At 39.3% G+C, this 27681-nt stretch overlaps 1 protein-coding gene across 5 annotated transcripts in view; it reads right to left on the bottom strand.

Annotated features, from left to right (window-relative positions):
* Positions 1-27143, bottom strand: part of LOC149006633 (hyperosmolality-gated Ca2+ permeable channel 2.3-like) — a 43780-nt gene extending 16637 nt beyond the window's left edge. For 2 of the 5 annotated variants that reach the window (XM_089164800.1, XM_089164795.1), the window contains exons 1-5: positions 26755-27142; positions 25595-26001; positions 16605-16757; positions 10982-11045; positions 4840-5049 (exon numbers count right to left, since the gene is read on the bottom strand). In XM_089164800.1, the coding sequence (XP_089020926.1) occupies positions 4840-5049; positions 10982-11045; positions 16605-16757; positions 25595-25875 (708 nt within the window). In that variant the 5' untranslated portion in view covers positions 25876-26001; positions 26755-27142. Of the gene's footprint in view, positions 1-4839; positions 5050-10981; positions 11046-16604; positions 16758-25594; positions 26002-26582 lie in introns of all 5 variants that reach the window. The other 3 variants (XM_089164799.1, XM_089164796.1, XM_089164798.1) reach the window with 3 other exon arrangements.
* Positions 27144-27681: the final 538 nt, after the last annotated feature.

Consider the following 27681-nt stretch of genomic DNA (forward strand, 5'->3'; position numbering starts at 1 on the left):
GTGAGGGGGAGATTAAAGATGTTTACAATTCAATGCCTTTCATGTAGACTTCCTTATCTAGAATTTGATCTTTGTTACCTTTGAAAGTTTGTCCCTTACCTTCGCAATCTTCTACTTTGGAGATCTCACATTGCTATAGAGCTATCTTTTTGATTGTGCAGAACTTGATCTCTGTTAACCCTAGAGATTTGCCCCTTAACTAGACATCTTCCCTTCAGAGATCTAACCTTGCAAAAGATTTGTCGTTTGACCTTTGCAGAACTTGATCTCTATTACCTTTGGAGATTGTCACTTATCTTGACAAATTTTCCCCTACCTTTGGAGATTGTCCCTTGGCAAACTTTCCCTTTAAAGATCTAACATTGCTACAAATCAAAAGTTTCACTTTGGCTGTTTTACCTTAGCAATTGTTACCCCAAAAATATATTTTCCCTCAGATTTGTGCAGAAATTTAGTCTTCTCAACATTTGAAGATTCTACCTTTTTTCTTGGGCATTATTCCTTGGAGACATAAAGTTGCAGTAAAGATGAGGACAAAGCAAATGGGTATAAGGCAGAAGTAATCTATAAGTTTGAAGATCAAATTGCAGATGTTTACCTGGACAGATGTTTTATACTCTTTTGGTCAAGTTGGGCATGTGTGATATCCATGCCTCAACTTGAGGGGGAGTGTTGGAAGTATGATTAAGGTTTCCTAATTGGAGTAGACTCCTCTTTTAGTTATGCTTCTATTCTATTTGCTTTGTATTTCCTTATCCTACTCAGAGTAGGATTTACTCAGATTGTAACTATAAATACCCCATTGGGGCCTATGAATGAAAATAACCTTCTGAGCAATTATTTCTTCAAATTCTAACAGTTTCTTCTACAATGAGAGACAGCACTTTGCCAGAGAGTGTCATAGGGATAGCAGTCTTAGGGGCAGCTCCACCCGACCCCACCACTGAAGAGACCCATGAGTGTCCACCTCTAGATCTTGAAGATGATGAATACAATCCAAACAAGATAGATCCAGCAGCCCATCTAAACTTGGCCTCCAAAATTTTGTTGTCCACCACTACTATTGAAGAAGAAGACTGGAAGAGAAACACCATCTTCCTTACCAGACTTATGGTAGGACTCAAAGCCCTAGCCATCATGGACAATGATAGTAGCATAAACACAGTAGCAAGAGATTTCTTACAGAAGGCAAAACTCACACCAGAAAAGCATCTAAAACTGATGAGGACATCAGTGAGCAGTTCCGATTTTACCGGCGACGCCGACGTAGAGATCATCCCACGACAACATCTATGTGGATAAATGATGAGTTCGGAGGTTATCGGATTGCTAGGATCTTATGGTTCGATGAGAAACACTGCTTATAGGCAATTTGTCATGTTATTTTCCTTTATCTTGGTGGGTTGGATAGTAGTTTGCTATTGAAATATTTTAATTTCATGTTTGAGTCTGTATGGGCTCGGCCTAAAGTCTATTTTGGCCCAATTTTGAATTATTTTGAGTTTGGGTTATATTTATTACTTAAGTTGGGGTTATTTTGGGAATTAAACATATAGGGTTGGGAGGGATCAAATTTTTTATTTAAACCTTGTATGGAATTCGTTTTTGGCAATGAATGAATGAATGAATGCAAAAATTAAAAGATTCCTCTCTCTTGTGCGACTCTCTTTCTTGGCGTGGATTTCTAGTAAGTTCTTCTTCTCCTCTTCTACCTTTCCTCTCTTACATGGATCAGTTTCCTCTCTTATTCTTTTCTTTTCTCTGCATAATTGTTCTTTTCTCTCTTTCCTTTTTCCTTTCTATCGATTTTTTCTAACCCTCTTCTCTAAGTTTTCCTTTTTTTTCTTTTTTTCCTTCTTCATCTTTCCTGCTATCCGTCAGAATTATCTTTCTTCTCTGTCATACCTTCTTTTTTTTATTTCTTCTTTTCTTTCTCTCCCCCTCTTTTATCACCTCTAGTACAACAGTCTTGTTGTGGTTGTCCATTCTAACCCTACTCTCCTTTCCTAGGATTCACCATTATTTCAAAATATTTTTTTTCCTCTTATTTATGTTCCTCGATGTTTTCTAACCCTCGTTTTGCAGCCAGGATCAGCTGGTAATATTATCTCTCCCTAAATATTTCTCATTTATTCTTTGGCAGTAGTTTATTTTAAAACAAAACTTCCGAAGACTCTCTTTACATTGTTAATTGCTGAATTCCTTGTTAGAAATCTGATATTGATTAGGACAGCTCTATTTTCTTTAAGTTTCTTAATCCCCTTGCATTCAATTTAGTGTTATGGTGCTAAGATCCCCATCCCCTTGTTTCCCTATTGATTCTTGTTTAGTTTTGCTTATCAGTTAGGCCTTATTGTGTTTCTTTCTCTACTTTAGCTGTCTTATATGCATGATTAATCAGAATTCAACTATTGCAATTCCTTTTCTTTACTATCTGTCAAGAATAGTTGTTTCATTATAAAAATCTAGTAGCCCACTTTGAAGGTCCCCTAGTTTCTAGGGTTTCTCCTACATCAAAAACCCTACAAAGTAGCACTTTTGAATGATTCCTAGTTGGATGTAATTACCAGATGCCTCTATGCACTCCTACCCAGATGCCATTTGATGCAATGTCATCCCTATGAAGTCCATTGATATTATACTTAGAAGACTATGGTTGTTTGATAGAGATGTCACCATTTCTTGCAAGGAAAACAAATGCATCTTTGAGCATGAAGGACAAAAGACAGTACTACTCCCACTCAATCAAGCAAAAGATGTCAAGAAGTGGCAAGCCATATGCACTAGCTAGCAAAGTCCAGCCCAGAGCCAACCAATGTTGATGAACTAGTCCATCAAGACTCCTTCAAGGCCCAGTGAGACAACAAAAGCATTCAGAGACCCAACTAAAGCAACCATTCATCAGGAGATAAATGTTTCCAAGAGGGGGGAATTGATGTAAACACAAAGACCTCCTGGCTGAAATCCTAAGTGGGGCCCCTAGGAAGGATCTAAGAAGCCTCCATAGGCTGGCCCAAACCTTACAGGAGGGGAATTTTGGGCATTTTTGCCCTCAATTTACTCCTGAAATTAAATTAGGATTTATTTAAGAATTTCAGGAAATCAGTTTTAAGTCCAATTTGGATTTGTTTGGAATCTTTGATTGTGAGTTGAAGTTGTATTTTGAAGAAGTCAAATTTAGTGTTAAGTTGGTTATTTAAGTCCTAGGTTATCTAATTAGCATGTGCTATTAAAGATAAAAGTGTGAGATCCTAATCCAAGGTTGAGATCGCGTAGTAATTTGATTCCCTTTAGAGTTTAGATAAGAGTCTAGTTTGATATGTAATAGGACCCCATCAGTTAAAGGGATCCTAGTTTGAGTCAAAGTCCTTTGTTTCAGGCTATAAATAGCCTTCCCGTTATACGTTATTTTCAGATTTAATGAATTAAATCTTTGAGTATCTAATTGCCTGAGTGTGGCAGGGTTCCTTTAAGGACCCTATGGTTGTCTTTGAGAGTGCTTATGAGATAATTTGAGCATTCAAGCAAGCATCCCATCAATGTTTGAAGCATCAAACAGCAAGTACAGCAGCCACCATCAAGTCTCCAAGCCATCCCAGGATGTCTTAGCCCCCACCCCCACCCACGAAAGTCTCCCCTCTACCTCCCCTACCCCACACACCTTTGCCAGCCCCTTTCCCCTCTTGTCTGACCTAGGAAACACCCCTAACCCCATTGCATCTAGTCTCTGCCACTTCCCCTTCGATCTCTTGCATTTCCCAGCCCCTCCATCAAACCCTAGAGACCCTTCCCTTTCTTCCCTCTTCCCTATGGCACCAAATCCCAGCCCCAATTCCCTCAATTCAGCCCCTGTTAGGATTGCAGTAACCTAGGGAACCAAGTCCTAATCCTATTTTCCCCAAAGCAGGCCTAAATTCTGGTTTACAGATTTTCTGCACTTCATCTTCTCCAAGTAGAAATTGCAAAATTTTGTGAAATTCCAAAAAACTCATAGAACAATTCAAGCCTCAACTCTTCTTATCTGAATCAGTTCTAAACTGCAGAATAGTGCTCTGATAGTGCTGAAACTGCAGGACAGCAGCTATTCCCCAAACCCCAGACCCCAAGCTCTAACCAAATCCCTGTTGATCTAGGACTCGAATTTCAAATCTGAATCTCAACTCCTATAGAATTCAGATCTGGAACTATACTTTCAGCAGCCCTAGACACTGTTAAAAACCCTCTCCCTAGTGATGGAATACTCCTTGGCAGCCACACTGCCCTAGCCAGGAGCTACTTTACCATATTCTGAATTCAATGGTTTCAATCACCCCCCCAAACCTGTTTGCTTTGGGCGAGCTTTAGAACTACCCTCAACGCTTTGTGTAGTCATAAATCCTATTGCATTGTTTGAGATCTGTTGACTTTGTATACCATTCCATTGTAAATAAACGATCTTATCGTAGATCCATTGTAGTCTGTCTTGAAATTATATAATAATGGAAATAGCAACCCTAGTCGCCATCTCTATATCTGGTTCACTTGTAAGTTTTACTGAGCACGCCTTATATACCGCTTTTGGGCAACAACCCTCTCAACAACTAAGAGACCCATTCGAGGAATACAGGGACTAATTGAAGTAATGAGCCCCCAACAATAAATCAAATTCCACCAATCCGAAATTGCTAAAATAATAACCTACTATCATCCAGATTAGAATTTACTATTAAAACAGAAAATAGGAGATAGATATGACAGATTGTATATATCACATCAAATTGTTACAATTGTACTAAAAGAAAATATGATTCATGCGAAAAAAGAAAAACTATAAAATATGACAACCACTGAAATTCTTACAGTAAGTTTTTTAAGCTTGTTCGTTTGGTGAACAATTATATGTGACAGATAGGTAGAGGGATGAAACTCCATAAAAAAGCTCTCTACACTGTCACTGAAACTTTTCCCAGCAGATAAAGGGATACCACGAACTAAAAGTGTGAACTGACTTGGCTGAGGTTTAGAGGCATAAAAGCAAGCAATTCTCTTAGAAGAGATATGTTCATATTCCTGCAAAATAAAATATTATTCAGACTTTCAGAGAAAAACTTAATTTTTTGATCACATATTCACATCTACATATTCATTTTCCATGACATCCAAATGGTCGTTTTACATTCATTTTTTCACATAATCTGTTTTACTTGGATCTGCTCCTGGATGGATTAAACCCTTAAGCTGATACAGGTCTCCATGGTAAGTAGTATCATTTACCATCAAAGCAAGTTCAACTTCTTGCTTTCCAATTAACAAGAAAAGTTATGGGATTCCTTTTGGACTTTCTAACGCTTCAATGAATGTCACACCTTAGGAGCTACAAAGAATTGTTGGCCCAAAAAAGCCACAAATGTAAGTAGCTCCAATAATGTCACAGTTCTTTATCCTCAAGTTTTTATGTCATTTTCCTACCTGCACCTCCGCCTCCGATAACCTCCCTCCCCTCTCCGATGACTTCCACCTCACCATTCGATGATCTCCCACCCCACTACGATAACCTCCCTAGTCCAACTTCCAACCTGATCCCTAAACCCCTACTGCCACTGCTCCACCACCTGCTTGACCATCCGCTAGACCCTAGAACTCATTGCTCCTCTCCCCTGATCCCTCCGCCCTTTGAATTGATCCTCACCTTTATCCCCCCCCCACCCCTTATAACCCTGTCCCCAATGCCCGATGCCCTTCCTTTGCCACGGCAAATGAATTCTTCGATGGCAATATGCTATCTTTGGCCAATTTCTTGGTCATGTTCCTCCTCTAGGTATCCTCAAAGCTTTACTCACCAAGCAATGGAAAGCCTAAGGTCTTATGGATGCTTCCCAACTTGATTCTGTATCTTTCTGTTCAAGTTTGCTTGGCTTGATTGCAAGTCCTACGCCCTTAAGGGCGCTCCCTGGTTTGTTGGAAAAATCTCCAATCTTCCTCAAACCCTAGGAACCTTTGATGCCACTTTGTAGGGTCGACTTCAGCACTCTTCCCTTGTGGATCATTCTTCCTGAACTCTTGCTGGAATTCTAAAACAATAAGTCACGCCATTGGTAGGCCTCTCCACACTGATGCAAAAACAATCAAGATGGAAAGCTTGTCTTAGGCTAGGATCTGTGGAGATCTCTGCTGCCAAGCCCATTCCTCCTTTCATTTTGATCCAAAAGGACAATGGCCTGAAATACAAAGAGATTATCGTCTGACTAGGTCCTTGTTCACTGTGATCGGTGTCTCTCAGTTGGCCATGACTCCAATGTATGCTCTGCCACCATGGTCAGGCTCTCAAGCTTCTTCACTACTACAAACCCCCTGGAAGAGCATATGCCTTTAGAAGAGGTTATAACGCCTTTGAAAACTATTGATGCCCTCGAACAAGTTTATGTTCCTGTTGATGCCTCTGCCTCTACTGCTCCGGTAGGTTACCCAATCGCTAGAACTTGCCGGAGAAAGAGAAGACAAAAGAAGCAACATTTCCCTAGAGTTTTAGATCCCTAGAATCGCAAAGCATTGCAAACTTTGTTAGTCTGCTACCTGTCGTCGATGCATCTGAACTATCTTTGATTGTTGCCCCAACCACTACAATTGATGATAATCCAGCCTCCAATAAATCACCGCAGGTACCTCTCTCAATGTCCTCTGACACTTGAGCATCTTCTTTGACTTTCCCTTTACTTGTAAGCCTTAGTGAAGATCAACCTAATGAGCCTCTGCAACTTACCTCTTCTTCCTAACCTCTCATTGCCCGTAATGATACTTCTTATAACCCTCTTCATCCATCAACTTTATCCTATACCACAGTGTATCCCTTAACCAAAAACCTTTTATTACCCCTACCTCCTTGCATCGTGGTTGTGACCACCTCTAACTCATCTCACTTGCACCTTGAATCTAGACCTAGCTACCGTCCATCTTTTCTTCTTAACGGGCCTTTTCCCTCTCAACCTTTTGGGCCGAGCTATTACTCACCTATCCATCCCCAACCTAGATCAGACTCAACCATTATGCCCCACTAAGGCCCGTGAACCACCCAACAACCCAGTTTAGCCTTTGGGAGTCCACTACAGGCTCAACCCTTTTGGACCAGTCCCATTCCCTCGAACCGGCCTCTCCTAACTCGAGTTCATCTATTGACCCTAATAATTTTAAAACCCCATTCCCTTTGGAATCCCCCTTGTGTGAGACTTCCCCCACCCTAAGCATAGCCCAACCGGATGCTCTAACCCCTTCTATTACAACTCTAGCCACAATAATGCCCCCACCCCTAACAGTTATAATGTTTGATATTATTATTTGGAATGTTCAAGGTATCAATTCCCTTACAAAACAAGCGGATGTCAAAAATACCCTTCGTGAATTGAAGGCCTCTTTTGTACCCTTCTTGAGAGTTGAGACCCATGTCCTTAGTGATAATGCCTGTCGGATTGCCCTCTCCATTGCCCCTTCTTGGACTTTCCTCTCTAATTCCAATCTCTCTCCTAATGGCCGCATTTGGGTTCTTTGGGACACGACTAAGTTATTAAGCCTCCCTTTTGGCTTTGTCCCCTCAAGTCATGCACTTCCGTCTCTCTCCTTCCTCCCCAACCCCACCCCTTTTTCGCACCATCATCTATGGCTTCAACCGTGCTTCCAATCATGGTGGGAGATCTCGCTCTCGCGGGAGATCTCGCCACTTCAAAATACCGAGATCTCGACCGAGATGGTGAGATCTCAGTCGAGATATACCAAATTTCTGGCGTAAACTCGGTGCCCCATCTCGGTGGGTTTAAAGGCCCTAGTTGGGCTGAAACTTGGTATTTATCCAATTTAAGGCCTTTTGAACACACTGGTGGTCTTAGATTTGTGAGAAAATAACCCTAAGCATGTCTTCTAAGTCGACCCTATGTGTAAAATCGAAATGCTGTGAAATGCAAGGTTAGACAACATGTAATGTAGAGATATCAAGTAATTCAAGTTATCAACTATTAAGTATCAAATACATTACACATCAAACTATCAAAGAACTTAAATGTCTTCAAAAATTTTACAACCATAAGAAGTTTTAGATTTTTAGTAAGTCATAAATCGTAATCCATAAGTTCACAATCACAAGAGTACAAGAGTAGATCAAAGCTAGTAGATCAACATATATTTATACTAGACTCACACACCCATTGTAGAACATTTTATTTGAAAAAATTCAAATTTGGGGGAAAATCTTACCTTTGTTGAAGATCTAGTTGAAATAGATTTGAATGATAATAATCTGATGTTGTGTATATGTTAACGATGTTTAGAAGTTGAATCCCCAACAAATTCCGGCAAAAAATCAAGTTTCTAACAAGTTTTGAGGGTTGCAGCGAGAGAGAGGCGAGATATGCCTCTCTCGAGCGAGATAGGGGGTTTTAAAACCCTCTAAACCAGGAGGTTGGACCCGAGATTGGCGAGATCTCCCACCATGCTTCCAATCCCACCCCTCTTTAGGACGATCTTCAATCTGTCTCTTCCTTCATTGGGGACCACCCTTGGGGTATTGGTGGCGACTTTAAAATTGTCCACTTCTCACACAAACGAGTTGACAGTCACTCTCTGAACCCCGTAATAGTGGATGCCTTTAGCTCTTTGTGTTGATGATGCCAGTCTCACTGATCTCTGGTAGTCTAGGCACCTTCTTACTTGGCTAAATCGAAGGGTAGGATCTGCTGGGATTGCTTCCAAACTCTGATCATTTCCTTGCCAATGACTCCCAGCTTTCCTACTTCCCTATTTCCCATGCCTCCTCCTCTTTGAGTCTCTTAGACCACTCCCCTTGTCTCCCCCACATCCTTACCTCTTATTCATTTAATCCTAAACCCTTCAAATTCTTTGATATGTTGATTGCCAACCCTTCCTTCCTTCTCTTAGTTAAAGAAGCCTGGGATGAGCCAGTCCATTGCCACTCCCTCCCTCTCATTGCCTTCACCTGTAAACTCAAGAATACTAAGGAAGCTCTCCGCTCTTGGAATTCCTCCACTTTTAGCAATATCTCCTCTACAGTCTCCTTTTGTCGTTTCGATCTCTCGCGACTCCAATCTCTCCTCTCAATAAATCCTCTCAACCCATCTCTAACAGGAATTTCTTGGAGCTTTCTGCTCTGGTCTCTCAAAAGGAGAGGTTTCTTTGCCAAAAAGTGCAAATCAAATGGCTTAAGCTTGGGGATTATAATACTGCTCCCTAAAAGTGCAAATCAAATGGATTAAGCTTGGGGCTTAAGCTTAAGCTTACTTCCATTGCTCCCTATAAGCTCGCCATTACTTTTAACTCCATCCCCCTCCTTGCCAGTAATGGTACCTGGATCTCTATCAAGACGAAAGTTGTTCCTTCTTCTCAAGTCTCCTTTCTCCTCCTTCCCTCCCTTCTTATACCCCTCTCCCTTCCTGCATTCTCAAAAAATTTGTTGACTCCTCATTTGCTTCCCTTTGTACTATTCCCTCTCCTGAAGAGATTATCACTACCATCCATTCCCATAGGTCCAACCGTGTTCCGAGGCCTGATGGCTTCAATATGGGTTTTTTCCTCATTGATTGGGATTTTATTGAGGATGACCTTGTTCGTGCTATCCGTAGCTTCTTCTTCAACTGTCCCAAGTTTGCTGGTGTGGTATCTTTACTATTCCCAAACCCACCATCCATGCTATAGAAGCTCTCTTCTGTGTGTTCCTTTGGAAGGGTCAGGAATCCTCCTGCTTCCTTCAATCCATTAGTTGGTCAGACAACTGCACCCAAAAAGTGAAGGGGTCGCCGTATCCAAGATGTCAATATGGCCTACCTCTTAAAGCTTATCTAGAAGATTGTTTCCAAGCATGATTCCCTCTGGGTTAATTGGGTCTACTCCTACCTTCTCAAAGTTGATTCCTTTTAGACCACTCCCATCCCTTCCAACCCTTCCTAGGTCACGAGAAAGCTCCTCCTATTGAGACTACATGTCCTCTTTGCCATTTCCATTCAAATCTCCACTAGCTCCTCCACTTCCTTCTGGCTTGATCCGCGACATCCGATGGGTATTCTTTTCACCCTCCTTGGCCCCCCCAATAGTATTATGATACCCACATCTCTAAAGATGTCCTCCTCTCCTCCTTTATCACCAATGGCTCTTGGTTCCCTTCACCCCCTTAGTCTCATACAAGTTTGGGGGTTCTACCATGAGGATTCTCCTCACGACATCACTGTCTAGCTCCCATCACCCTCCAAATCTTTCTCCATATCCTCAGCCTAGAACCTTCTTCGGTTCCCCTATCCCCTGCCCTTTGGCCCCCTTTGGTCTGGTTTAGAGGCTACATCCCCAACCACTCACTCACCCTTTGGATAGCCCTTAAATTGACTTCCCCACACAAGCCTTTCTCATTAGTCACCATATCCTAGTTATCCCAAATTCTTTCATTTCTTGGAATGGTTCGGAGGACCTTGATCATCTTTTCTTCACTTGCCCCTTTTCCCTGACGGGGTAAAGCCCTTGCTTCCATATGTCCCTATTCGAGACACTCCTTTGGTTTTGCACAAGACTAGTCTGGATTTTGAGACACTTTTCAGGTTCCTCCATTTGCGATAGGATTGGTAAGCTAATTTTTAGTGCCACTATCCATCAATTGTGGTGGGAGCGCAATGTTAGGAGATGGACTTCCAAATCATGCTCTCTAAATATGATTTGGAAAGCCATCTGTTTTTATGTCTCTTCCAGGCTCCTTTGTATCTCCCCCCAAACATCATCTGGTACATTCTTAGTTTTTAATTGAGTTATTTATTCATCCAAAAAAAAAATGTCATTTTATGGAAGGGTCTAACCAATAACATATAGACCCACCACAAGGATCTTAAAATGGAATAAAGAAAACCTATAAACAATCAAGTAGGAATAAAGAAGTCAATCAAGTCCCACTGTCTATTTTAAATATACTTCCATAGAAGAATAAAATACAATTAAAAAATAAGAAGAAAAAAGAACTCACATAGTAAAGAAGATAGCAGACAAATCCAGTGAAAACATATATAGCACCAAAATGAATCCACAACCTGCCAGACCAAAGCTGATGGTGAGAGCAAGTTCACTGTTATTTGTTTCTTTATTTATTAAACTCTATCAGTAAAAATTAACTTTTTCATATATGAAATTATGAATCAAAGGCAGAGTCGGACACGACAATTAGACCAGAAGGCAATAAAAATAAAATAGAACAAAACATCACAACAGGGAAAAATCCTAGAGTACAGAGCACCCAAAAGTAAACCTTTGCTTTCCTAATGGCCCTAGCCTCCTTTGCTTACCTAACAGCCCTAGCCTATCCACTAGAGGGTTCAAAGCATCGATTTTCGTAATTTGGTTGCATTAAGATATTCTCCTACTTAATTGGGGGTGTAGAAGGCTTGGTAAATCATAAGAAATTAATTTTGACAGCATCCACTGCAGTGGTTGGAACCAGACACAAGGTTCACGGTGTTTTTGAGTTCTTGAGGTGGAGAATACTCCATTACTACTTATGAGAGTTGAATTTTCAACTAAGCCCATCAAAGTATGAAGGAAAAAAATATGAATGATTTACTCAATCCATATATGATTGACAAAATATGTCATCAAAGGCATAGTGATTCATGCTTCATAATGTTCTGAAAAAGTTTAGCATATTTACAACGACAAAGGCGGAGTTAGGAGGACAAACCCAAACTAGATCGGTAAACTTAGAAGTCCAACTCTAACCAAAAGGGCCCAGATGGTACCTGTCCAGATCAAGTGATCCGAACATCTGGCGATCCTCATGTAACTAGTGTATAAGACACTGAGACAAATGTACCAACTCAAGGAGTGTTGAGCATATGCAAGTCTGTAATACAGAAAATGTGCTTGACTACTTGTGATTCATATTTTGTATATTCTTGTCTTGTGTATATGGAATAATGGAATACACATAAAGGATCACTCATGAACTATTTACTCTCTTTTTTCCCATGATAATGATAATGCAATGACAACAAGAGTAACCATAATGTAGTCAGGCTGCTAGTGTCATATTTTATATTCTGTTGTTATATATCATATCTAACAGTATCTATGGTAAAATTCTAAAATGTATATTAGCTTACAAATAGAATATGTATGAGAGCATTGTTGTCTCCTTGTTCTTTTTCTTCACACAACCCCTCTATTATATCCAACATTATAAACTTTGGTTTTGGGGCTGGCTGAAACCAAGATTTTACAGGTTTTAACTGAAACCATTCAAAACCCTCTTTTCTTGGTGATACTTGAAACTTGCTTTTTGAGTCCTAGAAAAATAAAATTTAACTGGTTCTTTGGCCTCCTATTGTTAACGTTTTCCACCCACACCATGAATTAGCTTAACACAACAAAACTAATTAAAAATAAATAAATAAAAAAGAGGGAGAGCAAATTACATTTACAACCCTATGTTTGCAAACAATTATGTTTTACATCCCCTATAATTTATTCTATTACATTTACACCCTTTGTGTTTGAATTATATAACAATCATACCCCTATTGTTAGAATAATTGGGTTAAATGATGAGTCAGCATGTATTATATTTTCAAAATCCCGAATATTATCCTCCTCCATTTCAAACACTTAAAAAAATGTAATTCTCCTATTATTTTTTAAATTTGAAATTAATCGTGACTTTTACCAGAAGTCTCCTAAAAAAAGTCGAGTAACCCTAAAAATTGACTGGAACTTTATGCACTTTTTTATTTTTTTAAACTTATATTAAGATTCACAAATGGTGAATGTCTTTTTGTATTTAAAACTAATGGTGTTAGGCATAGGGGGATGTTTGTAATGAAATGAATTCTAAGGGGTCTAAATGTGATTGTGTGCAAATACAGGGCATGTAAATGTAATTTGCTTAAAAAGAAAATCCACCCAAGATGGTACTTGTGGTTGCAACCCAAATTTGCTAACTTATGCTATATGCTGTTTCCACTACCCCTATTATAAGTAGTTAAGCACAGAATTTTCATATAATATAGCTGTTGGAGATGTAAATAAGCTACAAAAAATCAATCAAAAACATACATTAGAATGGTAAAGCAAACATACAACACTCACTACCCCCTTTTATGATGATCAATGTGAATTAAGAATCAAAGCATACTTCTCCATACTGCAACTAAGAGTCTCTGTACCTTATCAAGCATCAAACAATATTCTAAAATTCCTACATAATCCTATTCCTTCACTTTTAGCCAACCCCCATTCACTATGGGCACAATAGTAATTATGCATGATGAGGAAAACACGAATCTCCATAAAACAAAACCATCACACTCACCTGTACAATGGTCAATGTGAATTAATAATTGAAGTACACATTTATGTCCTCACAAGCAAAAGTCTCTAGACCTAATCAAGCATCAAACAATATTCTTAAATTATAATAACATCTTAAAACAGCCCTACCAGTCCAATTAAATCGAAACTTTGTTTGGAGTCAAAACAGACCCAAACTTGGATTCTGCTAAAAGCCCTTAAACTAATGCATTTTCTTCTAAATTTGAATTTAAACTATTATAACTACAGGAAATATTTGTGGGAGATGTTTCCGAACAAATTTAGGTCATATTCCCTATGAGAATGAGTCAAAATACCAAGAAATTAAAGAAAAGGCAGGAAAAGGTTAATATTCACATGCAGGAAGAAAGTATGGATCAACCCAATATCCTTTTTGTATAAGAGTTCAGTAATGTCATAAGGATCATCCCTAAACCTTACAAGGATAATGTTCTATTGTCTTCTTCAAATCCAAGGTCAATAATAAATTAATTAAAAGAATAACAAGGTCATTCCCTAACCCAATGGCTTCACTCCATGATCTCTCTAATTGGTTTCACAATAATAGATAGATTCCCTCATCCCATGGGCATGCCTGATGGTTTCTCCATGGTTGCATTGAACCACCCAAGGATCATCCTATAGTCTTCTTCAAATTCCCCATCAATGTCATGGGTTGAAAAACAAAGAAACCATGACAAAGACAATTCTAAAAGTTGACTATAATGTGTCCCGCCATTAACTTATCATAGAAAAGAGATGAATCAAGGATTTGATGATGGTATCCACCATAGATTTTATTCCCACAAACAAGATCCGGATATACATGATCAAAATAGACTAATCAAAGATAAGGAATCATGCATTTATTTGGATTAGAAGTTGGGCATTGTTCTCTTGCACCTTCTTCTCCTCCTTTTTCTTTTTGTTTAGGCTGAGTCCCCTTTCTTCCCCTTTTTTATACTCCATGAGGAGCCCCCTCCACTTTTTTTTCCCTAATTTTTTTAATTTTTGTTTTATTCATGCATTCAATGATCTTGTATTGCTTTGAAATTAATATATGTTTAGTCTAGGACTATAATCTATGATTCTATGTTGTTAAACTTATTTTTTGGTTATTGCTATTATTTTCTTTATTTTCTTATAGTAAAAATTATTTTCTAAATTATGTATTTTGGAAAAATAAACATGCATACATGATGCATGGGCTTGAACTTAATTTATGTGAGACACCATCAATTGATCTAGTTGGTCATCGTATTTCGTTGACTTCTTGTATATGTAACCATTCTATCAAACAATTCATGTATGCTGATGATTTTATGCCTACATGCATATTTGTACTTGATGGAACTGGTCATTTGTTAGTATACTTTTCAATGGCTTATTTTAGTGAACTACTAGTTCCATTGTGTTTATTATGTTTTAAATAAGTCGGAAGTAAGAAATCAGATGAAATGGAGGCCATATAGGCCTTAAAACCTAAGGTTGAGCTTGAAAAGTACCAATTTCAATTGAAAACTGGAGATTTTGGTTTTTGGCCAGGTTGAAACCAGCCTCGAAACCAAAACCTTGATCCTTGATTGTAATACAAAGCTCACTTATTATAAAAATTATTAAAAATAATAATAATAATTAAAAAAAAAAGTCTCCCACAGTTTTCTCTCCCTTAATCAACTCCTTTCCTAATCCTTCTCTCTTTCACTTACGGTTTCTATTTCTCCCACAATCTCATTTTCAGATTTTGGTTGCGTTCTATTATTGAGTTTTATTACGTGCACCCCTCCATTCAAATTACTAACAGAAAAAAGCCCAATCTATTAAATGTTGGCCATTAACATTCAAAATGGCCATATTACCTTTGGCGGGATGATACGACTATTTTACCCTTTTACTTAAACCCAATTTCTTTTCAATGCTCTTCTGTATTGCTCTCCATTCAATCCAAATCTTGATCGACTGAAAAATCCAAGTTTACCCCAGCCATCTCTAATGATAGGCCTTAAAAAGGTTAAAGGCATTGCCGGTTCCACTGTCCCTCCTTGTATGTCTCTCCAACACTCTTTCTCCCTCTTTGCTTCCCGTCTCCGACATTCTTGATTTGTTATTGGAAAATGTTACTCTGTAATTTTACTGTTGTAAGTGGACAATGAATAGCAACTAAGTTAGAGAGCAGAAGCACAATGATTCACAGATATAAAATGCAATCAGTTGTCTGTTCCAATGAACCGTTCATAGCCTTATGCCTCACGCCTTTGTTTATGTCAACGACTGGAGCTGTAGTACAACCACACATTTTAGATTACACCCTTTGGCCAATACAAGTATTTCAAAAATTAAACAGTACACCAATCTCTCGCACTTAATCTCAGTTTTATCCCATTGCCTGAACTTCTTTTTTAAGTGGAAACCATGCAGGAAATATTCAGTTTTAGGAAATGGGCTTTGTTCACCAAGAATTCTGGTGTTCTCAGGCAAGGTGTGGTTTATGGTTTTCTGTAACTTCCTTTGTTTCTTTCTTAATAGGTTCTATGTTCAGGGGACTTTTAGGCTTTTAGCATTTGATGACATGGAGATCATCCAAACATACATACTGACACCATGGAGATAGTTTTCCATCAGACCAAGAACTAATGGAGATAGATACATTTAATTGTAATTTCCTTTGTTCAAGTAATGGTAAGATTGTCATTTCATAGTGAACCCTGACAGAAACATTAACAGCATCAGTTTTGGATGGGATAAACGTAATTCATGATTTTTGAACGGGGCACATGTAACAAGGTTATTCTCTGGGGGGGGCTGCATTCAGTATTTTATTTTTTACTATTTTATGATCCCCATGTTAACCCTGGATCTAAAATTAACATTTTAAAATATAAGATTTCTACAGCACATAAGAGGGGTTTGAACACTTGGTCTCCGTCCAAATAAATTTAATTCCAACCATTGGGCTATACATCAGCTACAAATAAAGCTCAACAAAATATAAATTTAATTGATCCTCCATCTTACGCATGAGTATTACAAGTATATCACATTTCTAAATAGTAAATATAACTAGAACTGACAAAGTTTAAGGACAGACCGAAAACAGGCTTATCAACAAAAATGCATCAGAACTCGAAAGACTCAACTGCATGTATTTATTGTGATTGGAATTTGGAAAAGAAGAAAGAACAAAAAGGGTAAACAGCAATGACACAACAATATTTCTTGTAGATGTTTCAGTTCTGGGTTCAGAAACAAGACCTTTAAAAAATTAATATTAGGATCAAGCAAGTAGTCACCTTTTTGACCCATTGTCAACATTTGAAATGCTGAAGATGTCCACAGATTTATTTGGCAGATCAGAAAAATCAATACTCAGCTGATTACCCAAATAGTTCACTGGAAGTAGAATGCCTATCCCAACAATCACAGCAAATGAAAACACTCTCAAACTGCATACAAATTATAACAGGAACTTGTCTTTAGAAGCAAGATTAGAAAAACTATCAATGTGGAAAATGCTATCTATCTTCACTTCACATATCAATTACACCCAAGAAAATCTTCACCAAATATTGTTGAAATTTTTTGGACAAGAACACAGTAAGCATTGGGAAAGGAGCAAATGAAGCACGCATATAAGTTCAATTTGTTCTTTTCTAGTCTATGAAATGTAAACAATGATTACATGAGCACTAAAGATTAATAGACAGTTAACCCTAATAATTATGATCATTAATTAAAATTGTTAGAGATAACAAGTAATATGACGTAACACCTTTCTATCGCCCTCCCCCAATTGATGATACCCCAAGGAACAGGCTCATTGTTGTCTCTTGGGGTCATAGCTCCTCTTTCCAGTCTCCCTTGTACTTTCTTGGTTTTTAATTTAATTATTTATTCATCCCAAAAAAAATGATGTAACACAATTGGGGGAACCCCCCCCCCCCCCCCATCATGGTTTCAAAGAACTTGAGGGAGAAGAAGAGAGAATAATTGGAGAACAATGCTAGGCAAAGTATTTACTATAGCAACAAGCACATATTTATAATAAACTGGAATAGGATGACAAAAGAAAACTCAAATATAACCCTTAACACTTTCTTTATTAAACCTAAATCTTAGTAAGAAACTCACTTAGACTAGGACATTAATGAACAAAGACCCAATAAGGAAACTACTAACACCAAAGACCCAAACCAATGAGGAAACCACTAAAGGGGCACTTCCCCTATCATGTTACATCATATTTACTCATTATCTCTAACAGAAACTCAAAGAAAACTCCAACAAAACTACAAGATAAACTCAATGAATTAATAAAAGAATGATTACCTATCCTATTAAACCCAAAATTAATGCAGATCCACCACCAAAATGAGCTTATTTTACTTATAATAAACGGAAGGGTGGGTTACACAAGTTATGAAACTTCGATCCCACAGATTTAGTTTGTAATGGGCATATCCTTCATAGGCCTAAATATGGGTACCAAGGATGAATACAAAATTTGGTTTAATTACTTAAGATTTTGAACGGGTTCAGTATTGGTTCAACATAAGTTAGATTTGATGTGTTAATTTAAATAAGGGTATATGAGTCATTTCATAGTGTGTAACTAGAATTACCAGACTACGACGCATAAGGATGAGAGTAGTGTTCTGTTTTATTTACAATTAGTTTCCTTCTTGAATTATGAAATTTAATTTGCTATTAAGGCCCCATATCAAATCCCCCACCCCAAACCAGAAAAAAATCTTGGATGAACAAAGTAGACTGGTTTGATGCAGGTCAGCAACTAATCAAGGCTCTCAGGCTTGACACCAAGCACCTAGAAGCAATTAACTTGCAGCATTTCAAGTAGTGAAGTCTACTCAATACTTGTTTTATTGTCTTTTATTTCCAGTTAAGAGGGGGGCCTTGGTGCAACGATCTGCAGACCACACTTGTAGGTTGAGGTCAAGGTATCGAAACAGCCTCTCAGCAAAAATTGTTGGGGTAAGGCTGCATAGGAATATTGCCCCTTGGATTCTGTTTGTGTGGAAGCCTTAAGCACCAGGTTCGTCCTTCTTAAGGATGGAAAACTTGTAATGCTTTGACAAGTTTAACTCGGGGGGAAGAAATGTCCTATAATTCTTATCAGTTTAAATACTTCAACAGCCTCCAAGAATTTAGAGGTGTAATTGATATTTTGAAGTGTCCAAGTCATAGCTCCACATGAAGTCCTTGGTCTATTAGGTTTTCATGTTCTAGGTCTCTTAAGATTTTATTTCCTGGAGCAGAGGATGCCAAGATTGACCCCCCTCCCCCTCCTTTGTCTCCAGAGATCTATCTCCCCCCGGTTCCCCCCCTTAACCCTCCCCTTCTCTCCCGCTTCTCAGTTCTTTCTTTTCTCCTCTTCTTCTAACCCTCTAGATATCGCTTCTCTCTACGCCTAATCCCACCCCCTGTTGTTGACAGTCAAATCACTGCCTTCAACCTCAATGAAGTTCTTGATAAGGAAGCTTCCAACTGGAATAGGTCTCTCGTGGCACAATTCTTAGGTTCCCAACCTCCTTTCCAAATTTTGCATTCTTCTGTAAGCAAGCAATGTTAGGTTTTTGGGGCTACGGAAATGTTTTTGCTTGACAAATGGTTCTTCTAGTTTAAATTCTCTAATGAAGAAGACTTAAGCAAGGCCATTGAAGAAGGGCCTTGGATGGTTGGCAAACACCTTCTATTTCTCAAAAAATGGAACAGGAAGCTTCAGTTATGCCATGAGAACCACTCTTTCCTTCCCCTATGGGTTTCATTCCTGGGCCTTACTCGCTATTACTGGTGTGAAAATGGGTTGAGCTTGGTTGATTCCAGCCCAGGGACCCTCAATCTCTCTAATCCAAAACTAAATTAAAGGACCGACTCTCTTTTGCTCATTGTGCATCGAAGTCATAGTTGGATCTCCTTTTGCCATCCTCCATCTTTGTTAAGGAGGAAATTGGTCGCTGCTTTGGACGAGAGGTTCAATTTGATTGGCTTCCACAGCATTGCTTGTCCTGTAGTGCCTTCGGGCACCTCCCTTGCCAGTCCTCTCAGCCTCATCTCCCCAAGGACAACCCTCTCCTATTCCATCTCCCTCAACCCCACCTTGTTGCCATTGTAGCTGCTGCTCCCTTTACTTTCTCTCAATGTAGGCCCCTACAATCCTACCGCCGCCGCTCCAAATCTACCCTTCCAATGACTTTGTCAGACCCTCTTGATGGCCAAAATCGATTCTCTATCCTGGTCGTAGAGGATCCCCCTGCTTCCCTCCCTAACATTGACCTCCCTGCTGGCAACGCTGCCTCCCCTAGGCCAATCGCTCCTGCACTTTCTTCCAATTCTAATACTGGCTGCATGTTTCTGGTTTCCTTGTCATGAGGTCACTCTCCATTGCTACATTCTACTCCCTCTTCTCTTCCCCCTGTGGTCCCCCTCATCACTTTTTTTTGTTCATGAAATACCCCCCCCTTTAGGGGTGCTTTGGTTAGACTACCCCTCGGCCCTATCTTGGACTAACCCCCCATCTCGGCTCGCCAATCTAGTCCCAACCCTCCAGGTCCCTCTTTGGTCCTCTCCCCTCCACTTCCTTCTCTGGGCCCTGTGGCCCATTTGCCTTCTTAAAAATTCTCTTCCCCACTCATGATGGGCCAACCACTCTTATCCCCTCCCCTCAACCCCTGCACTCATAACCCACTTCCCTCTCTCGACCCAACCAAATCCCCTCACCCTATCCTCCCTTCCCCCTCACCCTATCCTCCCTTCCCCCTCACCTGATCCTTACTCAGTCATCCCTTCTTCCTTTAAGCCTAAGGACTCCCCTTCTTCTGAAATCCTCTCTCCCCCTCTTGGGATTGCAGGCGCAGCAACCAGTTTACTGGAGGTCATCACAATTTGGATTAAGACTTTGTTCTGGAGCTTCATGCCTCCAAGAAAAATGAGAAGAAAAATAGAAAATGTTAGGTTGTTTCCTGAATTTGTCTCGAACTAGGCCTTATGATTTTGTTATTGTTCCTTGAGCTGCTTTGCTGAGGATCGTTTGGCTTGGTTGGGCTCAGCCAGTCAGCCCTATTTCTTGTATCTCCACCACCCCCCCCCCCCCTTTCCCCTTTTGGTTAATGAATTCTTTCATTCATCCAAAAAAAGAAGATTTTATTCCTAGTTTTTTGAGTTGTAAATCCATTTAGCCATCTATTTGTACTCCTTCAGCAAAGAATACAGAAACAAATAAGTTTATATAATTTCCACTGTTTAGCTATCTAACCCCTTCAGCAAAGAATATATAATTTCCAGCTTCAGCTAGGGTCATTCCCTTTTTGGATTATTTGACCCAGTGTCCAAAGTTTAGATTGGGGTTTCCTGGTGGTTAAAGTCCAAACACCTGAGATCTAGGGGCAGAGCTAGGATTCAACATTGTAGGGGGGCATAATGACATTTCTACCCATTGCCTTCACCCTTGAAATTTTTTTCCAATATGGCGGGGGGGGGCAAATGTTGATATTTCACACTAGAAGAGGGTTGAAAGACCAAGAAATTCCCCAAAACAACCCAAATTTGGCTTATTATAAGAAATTTAAAAAAAAAGGGGGGGGGGGAACAAAGTGTAGCTCCACCTCTACTGAGATCCTTGGTGTTTAAAGTCCAAGGTGGCTAAGATTCTCGGTGTTTCAGGTTCAAGATGCTTGTCTACGCTGTGGATTCACCATGTCACTACCATCTTTCATATTTCCCACTGAAGGGCAAGATCAGCAGCAAGGTTTTTATTTTCTTAAATTGTTGGACTCCCTAAACCGGGGAAAAAGAAGAAAAAAAACAAGAATCTAGGTTTAGCGCAATCTACCCAATGGGCAAGCATCAAATGGAGGATCATCCCTATATATCATTACCTACAGGCTACAACCTCTCCAAGTTTCACCCCATCCCCACACCTAAATACCCAGATTTCCCGTCTCAAGAAAATTGACTTCATATTCCTAAGATCCTAAACCATCCCACAGGCAACTTCTTCCCCTTCTTTTAAATTAGTTTCACCCTTCTCACCTTCATGTAACCTTAACCTAGTACATCCCTCAAACCATAAATCAAACATCGACAAGTGAGGGCCTCTTTTGAATCTACCCTATTTTTACCCTGTAAGCCCCATAACCAACATTTCAAGAAGCCTTTTCTGGACAGAAGGTGTCAATTCAGTACTGAAACCGAAACCGAAACCACCCACAACATGGCTTTTGAAAACAGTATCTGGTGCAGTACAGAACAGAAATGGTTTCTGGTTCGAAACCATCGGTATATACCGAATCCATGACATGTATACCGGTCTTTATGTACAAGCATGTCTATTCTTTGGTTTTATTAGAAGAAAATAAGTATATAAATAGGCAATCTGATGCCTTATTTCGTATTATTTACACTAATAAGTAATAAAACCATTCCTGTACCATTTAATACTTGTAACATCATCTATATAATGTTTATAGATACTGTTTTCATACTGTACAGTAGTGGTACAGAAACGCTTGCACAAAAAGTAGATTTTATCTGTTATGGTTTCAGTTATGGGTAGGCATTTTCTGTACCATACTTGTGCCACTTGACACCCTTACTTGGACCCTGTAAATTGGTTCTGACAAGATATCGGCTCTGGTCCTCATTTGGTTGAGGCTTTTAATCATTTTTTCTTAGAAAAGCTGCTAGTGCATTCTTCTCCACTGTAGAGTGACCCTTGCATACTGTTCAAGTCTAGGCTGTCAATTCTTGGTGCTTAAAGTTCAAGCTGCTCTTGGGACTCATCAATTTAGTCGACTCCTTAAGTCCTAATCAGTGAGAAGCTCGGGAGGTTCCATTAAAGTTGCTTTCAACAATTGTTGAAGATTCATCTACTCAACAAGGAATCTGCCCAAAGATTTACCTATACAAGCTTCTGCAACCACAGAGAAGTATTCTTGAAGATCCAGCTCAATCCATTCCCTTCTTCACCCCCACCCAAAAGAAAAACATAAAAAAAACCCCCCTTATTTTGTGTTCCTTGAATCTCCATTAAAGCCCCATCAATCCTCCAGTAAACCATACCTGCAAGGCTGCAATTTCACTGATCCAGCCATAACCTGTAGTTTCAGTCATAAGTTTACCCACTGGTTCCCTTTACAAAACAGCCCACATTTGATACCCCTTTTGCAGCGGAAATCTAAGAGATTCATTAACACCCTTCTTTCTTGAGATTAATCCGACCAACACGGTTCCAACTAAGATCTACATCAACCAACCCTTAGATCCTTGCAAGATTTTAACCAAAGGTTGCCTATGCTACAGCCTATATTCAATCATAGTTCCACCTAAATTCAACGACTATAGCCTAGTTCTTGAGCACCCAAGAAATTACCTCAGAGCCTAACTTTTTTGAGAAACTAACTTTTAACCATCTGAAGTCGTGGAGGAGATTCCAGACTAGCAAGCCAATCCCACCCAGCCATTTTGGCCAAAATCTCAAACAGGAATAAACACCCAGTTACAACCGTAATAAACATGTGACTCTACATCGTCTTGTACTGTATCCCCTAACTCTCTAGGAAACTCTGCAGGCTCTCACAACACTTGAGCACATTCCAACTGTCAGATGCCATTTAATTTGCAGGCACATGCCAAAATTTCCTCTCCCGTGGCAAAGCATCCTCCTGAATGATTTTCCCATTCAGATGTTGAACTTTCCAAGGGCCTTGAACTTTCATGTTGATAATGTCAATTTCTAATTTACAATAAGATCTGATAGAGATGGCCAGGAAACCTTGCTAGATGCAATATTGTATTCCTTTAAGTATTACCTGCAACTTCACAGCTAGGATGGACAGCTCCTTTCCTCTTCCTACAAAGGCTATAATAGCCCTTCCATGTCAGATCTGACCAGCCCTCCATGGATAGCTCCCGAGTTTGCTAAAGCTCCATTGTCATGTAAATCAACTAAATTGTAACCAAACAAACCCATAACCAGATTAGCCCACATCTAGCTTGATTCTGATGCAAGACCACCCTCTCACACTAGGTGGAAGACCAAGGCCAAGGGAAGCCCCTAGGCTTGCTCCAGCAGCACACCATAGCTAGATGGTACTCTATAATCTATATTTAAATTCCTTTTTTTAATTTTTTTTAATTTTTTTTTGAACATTCATGTAACTTTGGTTGGATAGTGGCAGTTTAGTAAATCTGCACAACTTTAAGGCAGGGGCAGCATGTCATTTTGGGCTTTCAGTCTTCTTATTGACGTATACTTTATGCTTGAACATTTATTCTTGTAAGGCAACCCATGATTTCGCTAGCCCAGTCAATGTAGGAGGCGTCCAGTTAATTGCCACACAAGTTTCAGTCAGTCTTACAAGTCCTAATTTTAATAGGACTCTAGTGTTTTTGTTATAAATAGACGTCCCAGCTTAATGGAGGATGCTACACACTGATTATTAATTATTTCTCTTAAAAGTTCGGGTGTTTCTTGTATGTGATTTTGTTAGTGCATTGCTGTTTATGTCAATATTGGTAAAAGTAACCCCAAGGATTCAGTAAACCAAGGGTTCTTGTTGAGGTCAAGTTAGATCCTTGTAGTGGCTGAACTGACAGTCTTCAAAAAAGACATTCCACCCAATCCGAAGCTCCACAAAACTCAACCATCCAGGTATCCAGCAGTCCATACCCCATCCCCTTTCTCCTTTCCCCTTAATTTCTATTTTTGATCCCCTACCCATGGTCCAGTCCTTGCTTCACTTAATAATCAAGAAACCCCATATCCAAAACCTCCATCAAGATTCAACAAAACTGCACACATTAGCCTCCTTATCCCCCTTACCTCAAATCCAAATCATATCTTTCTGAACAGCCATACCCTAGATCTAGCCAATTTTTGTTTGAAACCCTAAAATCATGAACCTGCGTAAGTTACCCAGCCAAATACAGCCTAATTTGGAGAGCATAACTCTCATCCATCACATGTTAGGTTCAACTCAAGTATCATTGGATTCTGAGCCCCCCAATCCCACTACTAAGAAATATCTCAGTTTCTCCCAAATTTCAAGAAATATCTACAAGTGCCTGCAACCTAACTTTCTCCTTCTGAAACCTAACCTAACCTTCTGATCTGAGAACGCCACACTTATTCATATTAACCATCTCCATCTCTAACCACAAAAATCTTCCTAGAGGCCATAACCAAACCTACCCTAAATCCTAATTGTCTGAGCCTGGAGTTATTTCTGATCAAGATGTTGGCAGATTGAACTTCATTCCATTGAGGCTACATCAGATTCTTTTTAGAGACTCAGTAATTGCAGTCAATCCTTCTGGGCTACATCAGAATGGTATCAAAGCCATGGCTGAATGAACCATGACAGAATCGGAATAAAAGTTCCAAAGCTTGCACCTGAGCAGGCTGTAGCAGTACAGAAATTTTCAACTGATGAGATTGCTGCTACTAATTTACTGAGACTTGATATGTCAAAGGTGAAGACAAGGTCACATGATCTTGATGATCAACTAAAACCTAGAAGACCTAATTCAACTAGGGTTAGCAACATTCCCCTTGATCAAGATGAATAATCAGTTATAGTCACAGCTCCAGATTCTTCCAGGACTGGGAATGGGAAAGACAGGAACAGCCATAAAATGCACGATAATTGCATGGAATTTTGTCTTGTGCTTGTGAGATGGAAGGAGGTTTTTTAAGTCATCGAAATATTGCTTGGTCTTTGGTGTTGTTGGTTGAAGAATCACACTTTATCAATCAGAAAGTTCCTGGATTCTAGACAAGGTTCAGCTAGGAGTATGAGCAGAAAACAATAGCTTCTGATTACTCGTTGAAATGGTAATACTACGTTGGGCTGATGTTTAAATTTCCGGTTAGGTTTCATGATGGTGTAATCTCCACTATTTATGTGTCTATCATTTTTTAGCAATTGTTCATGGTATGCATTGGACTTGGGTACTGGAGTCAGTGCTTTGCTAGAAGTGTTACATTTGCACTTATTGAGTAGCATAGCAAAGTGACAGATTTAATATTTGCAACAGCAATAAATCATAACTGTGATTAATTACTACATTAGAATAAAATTTGGTGTTATAATCACCAAAAGATATCCATGCACCATCTCACAAAAATGTGCATGTGAAGGACAGTGTTTTATGAGCCTAGTAGATCCAAGATATGAAACTTCAGTCAATTTGTAATATGATTTCTTGTCAATGTAAATGATATTCCAGTTTCCAGACCTAGTTTCTCTGGAAAGCTCAAGTTTACCTGAAGATGAAGACGCGCATCAGAACCACCGCATCGAATCCTGCTGCAGACAAGAGGTCCTCTTCAGAAAGTCGCCATGCCCTTTGCACCCAACCAGCAGAAGGCAACAACCTCTCTAAATTGAAATCATCCTTAAGCTCAGATTTTCCTTCAGCTATCAAGCGAGGGGCATAAACATGGATGTTTCCTGGCTGCTTCCTCAGTATAGAATATAATGTGAAAAATAAAATACAAATGCCCGAATTGATTCCCACTGACGTTAAAAGGGCGGAGACTATCATTACTTCTCCAAAGCAAACTCCAAAGCTTTGATGAAGCTAACCCCACACACTCCTTGGCAGGTCTAGTTCAGCTGCAAAACAAGAATACTACAGGCTGCTAATTCAATTCCGAGAGACTACATACCCCTGCATAGAAGTGTATAATATAATAAGTACTCAAATAGTAATAATAATGAAAAGAGTTTAATGGGGTTAAAAGTAAAGTAGTCAAGTCGATTAAGATATGACCCCAACTTCAGAAGGTATAATATCAGCTTTTATGACATGCCTAAAGAATTCCTGAATTGAACCTCTAATGTCCTAATCAAGAACCAAACAGAAATTTCACTGATGTCGCCTGTGGGGTTATGTGACAGACAGGAGACTACTGCGCATTTCTTTGTAATTCGAAGATGGATGATCTAGAGTAAAAACCAAAGGAATGTGATGGTAAGGCCTACTGTTAAAACTAAGAACAAAGCAAGAGCTCATATGGCACTCAGAATGCAATCATGTGGCTTTTCACTGTTTCAATCCAATGAAAACACAACCTCTGGTGATGATCAAGTAGCGCATACGATTTTCCACAGAGAACATGTAGATTACTCAATTTTTAGAAAACATCACTGTCACTTCAGAATTCTGTGCAAATAATTTATGAGTTCATTATATAAAAAGACGAGATCAGATCAATCAACTAAGAGGTACAAACTAAGTCTGGTAAACACCTTCCGGTTCCTCTGTTACCCAAAACAGTTTTTGCGTTCAAAAGAACAGAAAATAGAAACAGTTGCGAGTGAAGAACAGCATACTCTTATAACATGATTAGCTGTAACAGATCGAAACAAAAGCATTCTAACACAAAAGCAAGTAAGAATAAGAATAAGAAAAAGGTCGAACCTCCATTGATTCATTGAGTGTGAAGAGATAGAAAAACAAATGTAAACGTCACAACAGCAGGGATAGATAAGGTGGAAAAATCTTCCAATCGAAGAGTGACATATTGTGATTTCTGTCGACTTAAACTTTTTTAAAGTGGAGTTCTTTTCCACCGTTAATAAAAAAGGATAATCATGAGCAAAGCAACCCTGGTTTAGATTTCGGAGACTAAACTGAGGAAAGAAGAGGGTTTGGAAGGTGACGTTAGTTTTGGTGGAGAAGGAAAGATAGTTCTGGTATTCTGTACCAAACAGTCTCTAAAATCCAGAAAGAATGAGCTAGCCACGTATTTCTTCAACCAAACGGTCTCTTATCAGAAAAAACCAATAGCGTCAATACATTTGCTTGCGCAGGTGGCGGGCGATATCACTCGTTTAAATAGGTGTTGCGGACTTGCGGAGTCGGTTATGGATATCATATTTATGAACCCAAAAGAAAAAAATTTCGAATCCTCTACCTTCACAGACAAAAAAATAACTAAGTTCCTTTCGCACCTTTTCGTACATGTTTAAGGAAAGTACAGAGATTCTCTCCATCCGAACAAGTCATCCTTTATGCTCTTATATTCACGTATAGTCTATGCTTGACTGGGCGTCTCCATTATCTTTTTCATTCACACAAACTTTCTTCCGATTCTAGGGTGAAAGTTAAGAAAGTTTGGCCACAGCCTTGGCCCACTTATTCAAATAGGGCTTAGACTCAAGATTTTAGCTCTGAGGACGGATAATGATCAAAATATTATGATCCTCACTAGGACCAAGGGTGAACATGTCCCGACCCGAGCCTTGATTTTTACCCTGATTATGCTTAATTTTGTCATTGATGCTTGATCTCAATGAATTAGAAACATAGACAAGAATAGGGTCAATCAAGGTCAGGGCTAAAACT

Source organism: Hakea prostrata, chromosome 8 (assembly GCF_041222555.1).
Source record: "Hakea prostrata isolate BN-2017 chromosome 8, UWA_Hpros_2, whole genome shotgun sequence".
Taxonomy (NCBI): domain Eukaryota; kingdom Viridiplantae; phylum Streptophyta; class Magnoliopsida; order Proteales; family Proteaceae; genus Hakea; species Hakea prostrata.